The sequence below is a fragment of the Pteronotus mesoamericanus genome, unplaced genomic scaffold (assembly GCF_021234165.1).
Source record: "Pteronotus mesoamericanus isolate MK-2021 breed Mesoamerican mustached bat unplaced genomic scaffold, CSHL_Meso_final contig_166, whole genome shotgun sequence".
NCBI classification, from domain to species: Eukaryota; Metazoa; Chordata; class Mammalia; order Chiroptera; family Mormoopidae; genus Pteronotus; species Pteronotus mesoamericanus.
Window position 1 is genome coordinate 1436691 of NW_026555066.1, and position 12215 is coordinate 1448905.

The 12215-nt window shown below is 44.2% G+C and overlaps 1 protein-coding gene across 1 annotated transcript in view; it reads right to left on the reverse strand.

Annotated features, from left to right (window-relative positions):
* ITIH6 (inter-alpha-trypsin inhibitor heavy chain family member 6) overlaps window positions 1–12215 on the reverse strand; it is a 28787-nt gene that overhangs the window by 3226 nt on the left and 13346 nt on the right. Inside the window, exons 6-9 of the mRNA XM_054565695.1 lie at window positions 11189–11305; window positions 7649–7820; window positions 2987–5050; window positions 1051–1143 (exon numbers count right to left, since the gene is read on the reverse strand). Coding sequence (XP_054421670.1) covers window positions 1051–1143; window positions 2987–5050; window positions 7649–7820; window positions 11189–11305 — 2446 coding nt within the window. The remainder of the gene's footprint in view (window positions 1–1050; window positions 1144–2986; window positions 5051–7648; window positions 7821–11188; window positions 11306–12215) is intronic.

Here is a 12215-nt window from a genome sequence, read left to right on the forward strand (position 1 = left end):
CCTGTTTTTTTTCCCCTTACTTACCAAGGACCAATTCTTAGTTATCTTGCCAAGTCAGCTCACATGCTATTTTCTCTTACTCTCTGCCTGTGGTAGGTAGAATTCTAAGATGGCACCTAAGATTCCTCAGTGTACACACCTTATAAAATCTCCAAGACTGTGATATGATGAGAAATCCTTCCCATAAATAGGTTATGTTATGTGACACAGTTGACCTTAAAACAGGAGATTATCCAGGTGGGCCTGACCTAATCACATGAACCCTTTAAATCCAGGTCAGAGAAGTCAAAGAGATTGGAAGCATGAGGACTTGATAGAAGAGATTTTCCATAGCAGTTTTTATTTTATTTTTTAATTTTAATTTTGTTTAGTTTTTAAAGATTTTATTTATTTATTTTTAGAGAGAAGTGAAGAGAGGGAGAGAAACATTGATGTAACAGAGGTAAATGGATTGGTTGCTTCTCACATGCCCCCAACTGGGGACCTGGCCCACAACCCAGGCTTGTGCCCTGACTGGGAATCAAACCAATGACCTTGCAGTTTGCAGGCCAGCACTCAATCCACTGAGCCATACAAGCCAGGGCTCCAAAGCTGTTTTTAAAGATGGAGGTGGCTATGTGGCAAGGAATGCAGAAGACCACTAAGACCTGAAAATGGCCCAGGTGGCCTCTAGAAGCTGAGAATGACTTCCAGCCAACAGTCAGCAAGCAGACAGGGATCTCAGTCTTACAGACACAAAGAACTGAATTTTGCCAACAACTTGAATGCACATGGAAGAGGATGAGAACATAGTCTGATAGACACTTTTATTTCAGTCTTTTGAGACCCTAAGCAGAGAATCCAACTAATCTGTGCCCAGACTTTTGGCCTACAGAACTGTGAGATAATTAATGGGTGTTGCTTGAAGCTCCTACATTTGTGATAATTTGTTATGCAGCAATGGGAAACCAATACATTACCTTTCCTCTGGACTCACACAATGCCTATGAGAATTCTAATGGAATAGAAATGAAAGCTTAGGGATCTTTTTCAGTGGAGCTCCTTGTTTACCTTTTGCTAGCCCCACAGAACTTCCCTGAGATTCCATGCTGCCACCAGCTCCTCCCAGGATCTCTTCAGAATTGCCTTCCCAATGTGGATTTTCTGGCAAGTGCAAATGAAATAAGAGAAATCTTTAACACTCTTGGGGCAAATATGCCCTGGATCTACAGAACAATTTCTTTCTGACCAGGAGGGTCCTCATTGGCTTTCCAATTTGACTGGCATATTGCCAAGACTGGAACCTAATGCTCTCCATAGCATTAGTCTTTCAAGCTCAGTTATGTTCAAAATTCTTCCTCAAAGCACTTATGCATTGATAGATAGATTGATTCATGGAGTCACTGTTTGAGCACCAGCGATATGGTGGTAAAAGAGGTAGTTATGATTCTTCGTTCTGATGAAGATCATATTTTAGTCAGGGAGGCAGATATGAATGAAATCATAATTACCAGTGGTTACAAATGCTATAAGAAAAAATAATAGAGTGACTGAGGGAGTTAACAGATACTTGATATAGTCTGGGATGTTGGGATGGGTGGAAAGGACGTCTGAGTTGAGATCTAAGTCATGAGTTGGAATGTGAGTGGCAACAGAGGAGATGAGGTGGTAGGAAAGGGGATGGAGAAGGTAATCTCTTCAGAGAGATTACCAAGCAGAGGGAACAGCTTGAAAGAGGTCCATGAGTGGAGGTGGGATTGTGAGTAAGATCCATTGGAGGAACAGAGAAGAGGCCAGTGGGGCTACAGTTAGACAATGAATGGGAGAAGATGAGGTCAGGGAGGTTTGTGGTAGAAGAAAGGTGATGAAGGGCCTTGTAGGCCATAAATAGGACTTTGGACTTCATTTTAGGTGTGAAGGGAAAGCCTTATGGGGTTAAGTAAGGAAGGTAAATGAAGTAATCTATGTTTTTAAAAGATCTGTTTGGCTGCTATGGGAGAATGGCCAAGAATTTCTCTCAGGAGAGAGAGCAGGGAGATCAGTGAAGAAGCTGTAACAGTTTTCTAGGTGAGACACAGTTGTATTCTGTCTTACAATAGTGACAGTTGGGGTGGTGAAAAGTGGGCGCATTGGCAAATATATTAGAGGTAACATTGTCAGGAATTAAAGATGGATGAACTATTCGAAGGGGGTGGTGGTGAGGGAGAAAACTATGTAAAAAATATCATGCCTAAATTTGTATCCTTGTGACTTACTGTCATCTCCAACTAGTTCTAATCCTGCCCTATATGGTCACCCAGGAAATGTCACTCTTCTTAGGAAAGCAGAATAGTGGAGTGGTGAAGCACCTTCAGTCTGGGACCAGATTATGTAAATTCAAATCTCTTCCTAGCTGTGTGATATGGAGCAAGTTACTTTACCTCTCTATGCTTCAGTTTCCACATGTGTAAAATGCAGGTAGTAATAATTTCCTGTGAGGATTAAATGGGGGACTAAAGTAGAGCAGTAGCTGCACATAAGAAGAGCTCAAAATTGTTAAGTGTTATTTCACAGTCTTTGGGAAATTTAAAGATAACTGTCATTATCTTCTCTAGTATTTATACCCCTTTCATTTAACAGTGGTGTTCACAAAGCACAAAAGAACCAACCAGATCTGCCCTGCCCAGTGATGCTCCCATTTATAACCTCATATCCTTCCCATGCTTGGGAAGCACGAGCAGTTTTCTTCCCCAACAAAGAAAATGTCAAAGCTGCAGATTGGCCTGGTTGTTTCTGTTCAGCCTCCCCAGTCTTAACATTCCTTCTCTTCCAGGGCCTCTAATTCTATGCCTATGTACTGAGGCCCAGAGAAGTTAAGTAGCTAGTTCAAAGTTTCAAAGCAAGCAAGCAAGCAAGCAAGCAGCTGTACTTTCATTGGAATATGTACAAGTCTTGCACACTCCCAGTTACTGGTGCTCTCCATTCATACTTCCCCCTCCTGTTTTGCCCTCTTGCCAATGGCACTCACCATTTTCATCAGGAGTAGGGAAGGTATAGAAAGCCGGTGGATTTAAGGACTCTACAAACTTGGACTCCATCATTGACTCAGACAGCAGCTCTAGTTCCTCAGGAAGAATGAGCGGGCTACCTGCCTCAGAGAGGGTGCTAGAGGGCAGCAAGACTGGCAGGTTTGGGGGGATGCCTTCTGGCATAAGTCTGGAGCTGTTGGGTAGACCCATTGTTGGTGCTCCTGACACAGATGGTCTCAGAATTTCTCTTGTGTTTTGGGGCCCTGACAGCAGGTCATACTGATGCCAGAGCCTTTGAGGGGGCAGCAGAGAGGGTAGAGTGGGATGAAAGGGAGCAGGAAGAGGTTCTCCAAGGACAGAGGTCATGTTACTGCTGGAAATTGTGGGATTTGAGATTGTGCTTGGGACTGTGCTTAGGCTCTGAGGAAGTGGGGGCCTGGGTCTGGCAGGTCTGGAGGGTAATGGGGTTTTGGATTTATTTGGAATTGGTGTCCTAGTCTTAGAAAGTGATAAGCTTGGAGGCGTTGGGTGAGGTGGGACAATAGATTTAAGAGGTGGTGGGACTTTAGGGGTCTTGGGTAAGAGGATCCCAGGTCTGGGGTGTGATAGGTTGTTTGGAGCCTTGGGAGCAGGAACCCTTAATCTGGCGTGTGGTGGGTGTTTGGAGATCTGAAGTGTAGAAACTCTAGGCCTGTGCTGTGGCTGATTTTTGGGTGACTGTGATGTGAGTACCCCAGGCTGGGAGTGTGATGTGGCATCCATTTTCTCTTGTGATGGAGCTCTAGGTTTGAAATTCTGTGCAGTGACATGTTTCATAGTGCCAACTTTGGGCTGGGGTGGAATGCCAGGATTCAGAGGTGGAACTTGTGTCTCAGACATGGGCAATGGGGTCCCAGGATTCTGGTGTGATGGAGAACTGGGTTTCAGAAGAAATACATCACCAGAATTTGAGGGAACAAGAGCAGCAGGTTTTGTCCTGAGAGTTGACTGAGTCAAGGTGCCAGAATTGTGTTGTGCTGGAATTTTGGGCTTTGGATGTGCTGGTGTGGATAGGGTACTAGGGCTCTGACCCAGTGGTTCCAACTCCTTGGAACTGGCTATCTTCTTTGTGGAGGCAGGAGTAGTTGAGGATAAGTAGAACTTTGGGTTCACAAGCCTTGATTTGGGAGAGACCTTGGGTACCAAGGCTGGTCGGGCTGTGCCTGTCCCTAGGCCATGCCTGCTGGTGGATGAAGGTGTGATGGTGCCTGGTCCAGCTGTGGTGGAAGTCTGTCTCCTGGCTTCCTCACTGGCATCCTTGGGCTGCACCATGACCAGTGAAGTCAGAGGTGTGACAAAGTTGTATTCAAGGGACAGGTTGAGGACTTTGGCAGCCAACAGGTGGCGAGTGGTGGTGTCATGGGCTCGGAAGCGTGCCTCCAGTAGTTCTCCAATGGTGATGTAGGCCCAGAGGCGGCGGATGAAGTGAGCTACATTGGGGGCTGGCTCACCTGGGCAACCAAAGACCTTCTGGTTGTAATTCTTGGCCACTTCACTGTGGCGGGCCACAAGAAGCTGACCTTTGGGGCCACGGGCTGCCAGGTGGATGCCCAGTTCTTGCTGACCTGGTTGTACCAAGCCTGCCACCACCAGCTCTGAGCCACTAAAATAGTTGGGGAAAAGGGCCCAAGGGGAGGCCCCAGCCAAGCCACCCAGGTAGTCCAGACGCACATCTGCCAGCAGAGGCATGGAGATCTCCTCATAGAGGCCCTCCAGCTGTAGGTCTGCATCAGTATCCTCGTATATGCGCCGGGCTGCTCCTCGATTCTCCAGGGACAGGCGACGTAGCAGTGGGAAGTCAGCATCATCCCCAAAGGCCAAGCTGAAAAGGGACACCCTGTTGTCCAGTGCCTGACGGACATTGGAGAGGATCACACTTGGAGCTGTCACGCCGGCTGTGGGCTCCCCATCTGTCAGGAAGATGATGAGGGGGATCCTTCCCACACTGGAACCCCTCCCAGGCTCCTGGTTGCTATGGTTCAACACTGAAGCAGCTGCCAGCAGAGCTGTGTTGATGTCAGTCCCTAATTGGGGAGCAGACTGTGAGACCATCTTTCCTAGTTCCTTCTATCCCCATTGCAGACACACTAGGCATCTCACCAACCTCCCACACTCATTCATATCACTTGATCTTTGCTCAAACTCTTTCTGCTGTTTATCCTTCCTAAGTCCCCATCCCTGCACAGTCTCCCTGTGATCTGACAGTGAGGCCCACATGTTCTTGGCTTTTATAACTCACTATCTAAGACCATGCTTTGCCTCTTTTTTGGGGGGAATGTCTCATTCTGTAGTCAGATTGGCAGCTCCCCAAGGACAGCACTCCACACATCCATGCTTTAGGGAAAGTAAGGGCTGAGTTGAGAGGAGATGATGATAGTGGGGAGATTTTAGTAATTGTCTGAGAGATGACTCATCAAAAGCCTGAATCAGGGCAGCAACTTACTCAAATGCTTGGAAATAAATATCTAGATTATTGATTTTTTAAAGAAAAATTCTGAATTCCAATCAAGATGGAGGCATAAGTAGATACACTTTGCCTCCTCGCACAATCAAAAGGATAATACCAACTGAAAAACAAAAAACAACCAGAACTGCCAAAAAATTGAACTGCATGGAAGTCTGACAACCAAGGAGTTAAAGAAGAAACATTCATCCAGACTGGTAGGAGGGGTGAAGATGGGAAGCCATGGTGGAGAGGATGTGTGGCAAGGCTGCGGACAGGGCAGTCCCACACTCACATGCAGATACACTCGGAGGAACAAACGGGGAGTGAGCCATGCCACACAACCCAGGTTTCCAGTGTGGGAAACTAAAGCCTCAAAACCTCTGGTGGTAAAAATCTGTGGGGGTTGCGGCAGTGGAAGAAACTCTCAGTCTCACAGGAGAGTTTGTTGGAGAGACCCATGTGGTCCTAGAATGTACACAAACCTACTCAACTGTGAATCAGCACTGGAAGGGCCCAATTTGCTTGTGGGCAGTGGGGGAAGTGACTGAAACCAGGGTATGAACCAAGCAAGCAGCATTGTTCCCTCTCTGATTCCTCCTCCACATACAGAGCCAAAATAGCGACATGGGTTTCCTTGTCCTAGTGAATACCAAAGGCTCCACCCCTCACAACATAACAGAAGTGCCGAGACAAGGGGATATGGTCCAGATGAAAGAACAGATCAAAACTCCAGAAAAAGAACAAAGTGATGAGGAGATAGTCAACATATCAGATGCAGAGTTCAAAACACTGGTAATCAGGATGTTCACAGAAATGATTGAGTATGGATGCTAAATAGAGGAAGAAGTGAAGACTATGCAAAGTGAAATAAAGAAAAATGTACAGGGAACCAACAGTGAAGGGAAGGAAACTGGGACTCAAATCAATAATTTGGAACAGAAGGATGAAATAAACATTCAACCAGAACAGAACGAAAAAACAAGAATTCAGAAAAAAAAATGAGGAGAGGCTTAGGAAACTCTGGGACAACTTTAAACATTCCGGCATCCGAATCATGGGGGTGCCAGAGGAGAAGAGGAAGAGTGAGAAATTGAAAACTTATTTGAAAAAATAATGAAGGAAAGATTCCTTCATCTGACAAAGGACATAAACTTCGAGGAAGTCCCGGAAGTCCAGGAAGATCAGAGAGTCCCAAAGAAATTGGACCCAAAGAGGAACACACCAAGACACATCATAATTACATTATCCAAGATTAAAGATAAGGAGACAATCTTAAAAGAAGCAAGAGAAAAGGAGAGAGTTACTTACAAAGGAGTTCCCTTACAACTGTCAGCTGATTTCTCAAAAGAAACCTTGCAGGCAAGAAGGAGCTGGAAAGAAGTATTCAAAGTCATGAAAGACAAGAACCTACATCCAAGATTACTCAATGTAGCAAAGCTATCATTTAACATGGAAGGGCAGATAAAGTGCTTCCCAGATAAGGTTAAGTTAAAGGAGATCATCATCACCAAGCCCATATTATATGAATAGTTAAAGGGACTTATCTAAGAAAAAGAAGATCACAACTATAAACAGTAAAATGACAACAAACTCACAACTATCAACAACTGAACCTAAAAAGATGAAAATGCACTAAACAAACAACAAGAACAGGAACAGAATCACAGAAATGGAGATCACATGGAGGGTTATCAGTGCGGAGGTGGGAGGGGTGAGAATGGGGGAAAAGGTACAGGGAATAAGAAGCATAATTGGTAGGCACTAAATAGGCAGGGGGAGGTTAAGAATAGTATAGGAAATGGAGAAGCCAAAGAACTTATATGTACAACCCACAGACATGAACTAAGGTGGGGAATGCTGGAGGGAGGAGGGTTGCAGGGCAGAGAGGGATAAAGGGGAGAAAAAAAATGGGACAACTATAATAGCATAATCAATAAAATATACTTTAAAAAAATTCTTAGCCAACTCTTTTATGTGCTTCCTCTTTAGGAGGAAACTCATGTCCAAAGGGAAATATGCCCTAAATACATGGATAATCATCTGTGCTTTTTCCACTAAGAAAATGAATACAGAGGCACATATTTGTTTAAAATGTAAAACTGATATTCCAGGCATTGTGAGAGGTAAGCTGGATCACCACAGCCTGCCCATTTGGGTGGGTAGGTCTAATACTTACAACCACCAGCTTCTATGTGGCCCAAGTAGTCCTTGGCACTGTGTATGTTCTGGGTGGTAGCCTGGATGGAGCCTCCAGCTTTCCAGACACTAACTGTGTCAGAAAAGGAGATGATGTTGAAGTAGTCGTTGGCCCGCAGGTCACCGAGTATCACATTCATGGCCTTTTTAGTCTGTGGAATATGGATAAAGTGAAGGAGGTGGACCAAGACTAGAGGTCTTGCTCAAGACTGAAAGGCTCTTTCTATACAAGGTACTATGGTCTAAGATTCTCTAATTACAGCACTCTGTAAGTCTAGGATTCTCAAGTCCAAATGCTCTACAGGCTCTTTGGCCCAAAGCCTAGAGTGGCACTGTCCAATGGTAGCTTCTAGCCACATGGACCTTTTTAAATGTAAATGTAAGTTAGCTAAAATCAAACAAAAAATTTTTAAATTCTGTTTCTTCACTTGCAGTAGCCACATTTTAAGTGGCCAGTAGCTACTGTATTGGAAACCTGAGGAACTGAAAAATTTCCATCATCAAGCAAGTTCTATTGGACAGTGGTGGTTTAGAAGGTTCAAACTCTATGCTTTTGGAGAGCTAGGATTCATGTGTTCTATGGTTCCTGGACCCCATGACCCAGGACTCAATGATTCCAGGACTGTAAAGTTTTAGAGCTTTATGATTCCAGATCTTTATGGCTCTTTCAATGACTTTGCTTGCTTGATTTTGTTCCATCTAATTTGTTCTTTTCCCTCACCCTTTGTTTCTTTCAGGCTGGTCTTTTCACCTGCTCCCAGATAACCAGATTCTATTTTGTCTCCACAACTGCGCTCTTGCTGTGTCCTTTAGGTAGCAGACCTTCCTGCTTCTCCTTTACTTAGTCATATATTCACTGTTCCTTCAGTTGCTTCTTTTCTGGGCAGCTGTTCCTTGATTGCATATTCTGACCCACACCTTTCACACCCAGATATTCTTTTCCCCAGATTGTTCACTGACTGTCTTATGTAGAATCTTTTCATTCTCCATCCAGATAATAAGCCCTCTGAGATTAGGGCTTAGAATGCGTTCTCCTGGCTTCCTTCCCCATGATAGTACTTAGTATAGGGTTAGGAAAATAGGAGGTTCATAAAATAGGATATATTGGTTGTAGTATTAGGTACCATTTATAGGATACTTCTATGTTCTAGGCACTGTGAAAAATTCTTTAGGTGCATCAGCTCATTTAATCCTCACAGCAACACAATGAAGAAGATACTAATATTGTTCCCATTTTACAGATGATGACACTGAAGCTCAGAGGAGTGGAGTGCCTTGCTCAAGGTCACATGCTAATCATTGATGGACCAGGGACTCAAATTCATATTTGGAGGTGTTAAATCCAGTGACTTTAAGCACAATGTTATATCTTCAACCTTTTATATTGGTATGGATTCCACAAACCACAAGGAGGACACTTCTGGCCTGCCTGTTTCTTAAACTGAGAGATGACTTGAATGCTTCTAAGTGGATCAAAGTTTTTCCTGCTATAGAATGAACATGGGATAGGTCACACATTCTGGGATAGGGAGCTGAGCATCACATTATTGTTTCTATTGAGAGGGTTAAGACATAGAGGATGGTCTTTCTTGAGGCCCTCCTGTTAACCAGGGACAGAATATGTTTTTAGGATTATGTTGTTTAATCTATTATTTTGAGATTTCCTGCTATCTTTCTGTTATTTATTTCTAGTTTCATTCCATTTGGTTTGTGAACATACTTTGTATGATTTATTCTTTTAAATTGTTCTAAATGTGTTTTATGGCCCACAATATAGTCTATTTCAGCAAATGTTCCATGTCAGCTTGAGAGGAATGTATAGTGTGCTGTTGTTGCATGAAGTATTTTGTAGATTCAATTAAATCCAATTGATTGATGGTTCTGTTCAGTTCAACTATGTCTTTACTGATTTTTTCCTGTTGGATCTGTCCATTTCTGATAGAAGGGAGTTTAAGTCTCCAACTATAAGAGGGGATTTATCTATTTATTCTTGCCTCATGTATTTTATTTTATCCTCACCCAAGGATATTTTTCATTACTTTTTTAGAGAGGAAGGGGGAAAAATAAATATTGATGTGAGAGAGAAGCATCAGTTGGTTGCCTCCCACATGCACCTGGACTGGGGATTGCACGTGCCCAGACCACGGATCTTATGTACCTAGACTGAGGACCAAAACTGCAACCTAGGTATGTGCCCTAACTGGGAATCAAACCTGCAGTCTTTTAGTTATGGAATGGCACTCCAACCAACTTAGCCACACTGGCCAGGGATGCCTTGTGTATTTTGACATTCTATTGTTATGTACATACACATGAAGGATTGCTAATGTTTTCCTGGAGAATTGACCCTTTTTATTATTATATGTCCTTCACAAGTTCTGCTCAGCTTTCTCCCTTTATGTCACCTTAGAAGAGACAGGAAGCCTAGAAAGATTTGGAATTGGGTATATCCTTTCCTCTACAATGAAGGCTAAAGGGAGGGAATTTTAAATATTTAACTTCTCCAAGTTTGGGTACATTTTGGTAAGACAGAAGTCAGTTAGCTATAGGTCACATGGGCTTTGTGGTTCAGAACTTCAAGGTATATAGGCTATACTGTCCCAGAACAGTTGAACATTGTAATTCTAGAGTCCCAGAGTATTATGGTTATAAATACTGCTTCCAGAACATGAAGGATTCTATTCAGGCTCTAAAGTCAAAATCTTTTTGACCTAGGCCTCGGTTTCAAAGGTGCACTTATAGGTGAGCTACAAGATTTAAGTGTAGATGGACACAGGACTCCATGATTTCTAAGCAATATAATACCAGTACACTGTATTTTTCTGGCTTTGAAGTAAAAAACAAAAGCCTATGGCCCTGGATATTATCAGATTCTAAAATGACTAGGGTTTTATTTATTTTTTGACTGAGGTGTTATGATAGTGGAGTACTCTAGCTCAGTAATTTTCAACTAGTGTGCCAGAGCAGGCACAGTGGTGTGCCGCAAGAATTTTTAAAACATGCAATACCTGCAAAGTCAGGCACACTGACCTCTTTTCCCTAAGACTGTCAAATTAAAAAAAAATGACAACAGCCAACAAAACAATAGCTGTCCAGGGTAAAAGAATCAAAATTATACCTATTTTTTAAATGAGATTGGCAAAAATTGTATTTTTTGGTGAACCACAGAATTTTAGTAATTAGTTTGTGTGCCATGAGATGAAAAAAGTTGAAAATTGCTGCTCGATTGCAAAGACTCTATGATTCAGGCATCTTAGGAGCCCAGGAAGTTTGTGGTGCAGGATCTCAATGGTTTCAGGCCCCATATTCCAATGTTTCAATGTTCCTCAAATTCTGTGGCTCCAGATCTACATGGCTCCTGATATGTAAGGTAGCAGGATGGTAATGTAGGCCCAGGCGTATAAGATCCAAGGGCAATGGGATGATAGGGTCTCTGGCCCCAGGAAACGAACGTCCCAGCAATCTCTGCTTGCTAAGATTCAAAAAGAAGAGGTGAGGAAGGTCCCCGGTTTCTCATTACCTGCTTCATCTTGGTACCAAACATGGAGCCGCTCACATCAATAACGAACACCACGTTTTTCTCAACAGGCGGAAGGCCTCTGGGGGCAAAGTAATGAATAAAATAGCCGTCGTAAATCTGGACAAAAGAAGTGAAAGCACAAGAACTGTGAAAGCTGGCCTAAACCAGGTCCCCTCTTCTTCTCCTCCATAACAAACGGCTCTTTTCCTTCCTAGGCCTTATCACTGCTTCTAGTTAAACAGGCATTTGTGCGATTGTTTCTTCAATGTCTGTCTCCTCCACCAGAACTGTGTCTCTTCTGTTCAGACTGTCAGTCTAGGACCTGCCCCAGAGCTGTGGAGACTGGCTTGTGGCCCAAGGCTCCAAGGAGCAGGATCTCTGTAATAATGTGAGTTCCTGTCCATGAGAGCTGGGCTTGCACAGTCCAGAGGGCCCCTAGGGACATTTTGCCTGGGCTCCAGGAACTGTAACTATTGTTTTAACCTCCCTCTATAGAGTGAGCCTGGGGCCCAGCTCCATTGCTGCCAGGGGCTGGGAGTTTGCAGGGCCTCCCTCTCCTCCTTAAACCTCCTTTCTGCTGTTGCTGGGCAGACCAGGGAGGGGAGGAGGGAGCAGAGGCTGAGTGAGCTGTTTGTTCAGAGGGGATTGGTTAGACCAGGTGCAGATGCCTAAGGCTGTGGGGGATGTGATTGGCTGCTGCCCCCTCCTCCTACTGCCTGTTCCCTCTGCAGAGCCTGGGGGCTGGGGCAGCTGAGGGAAGGAGAGGGGGGAGCTGGGAGGGCCCCCAAGACCAGTGTCAGCTCAGCCTAGAGAAGTATGGGCTTGCTGAGGGTCTGAGCTGCCCGGTAGAGTGAAGCTGGCTCTGCCCCGGAATAATCAGCTTCTTGTCCTCTCTGCCATTCAGGCACTCTCTGATCACGAGGCTGAACACACTATCTCCTCCTCTCTCAGGGGATCTCAGAAGACATGGGAGGACATCTCAGTCTTCCCTCCACCCTAGCCTTTGAATTAATTCCCAAGTGCCTGC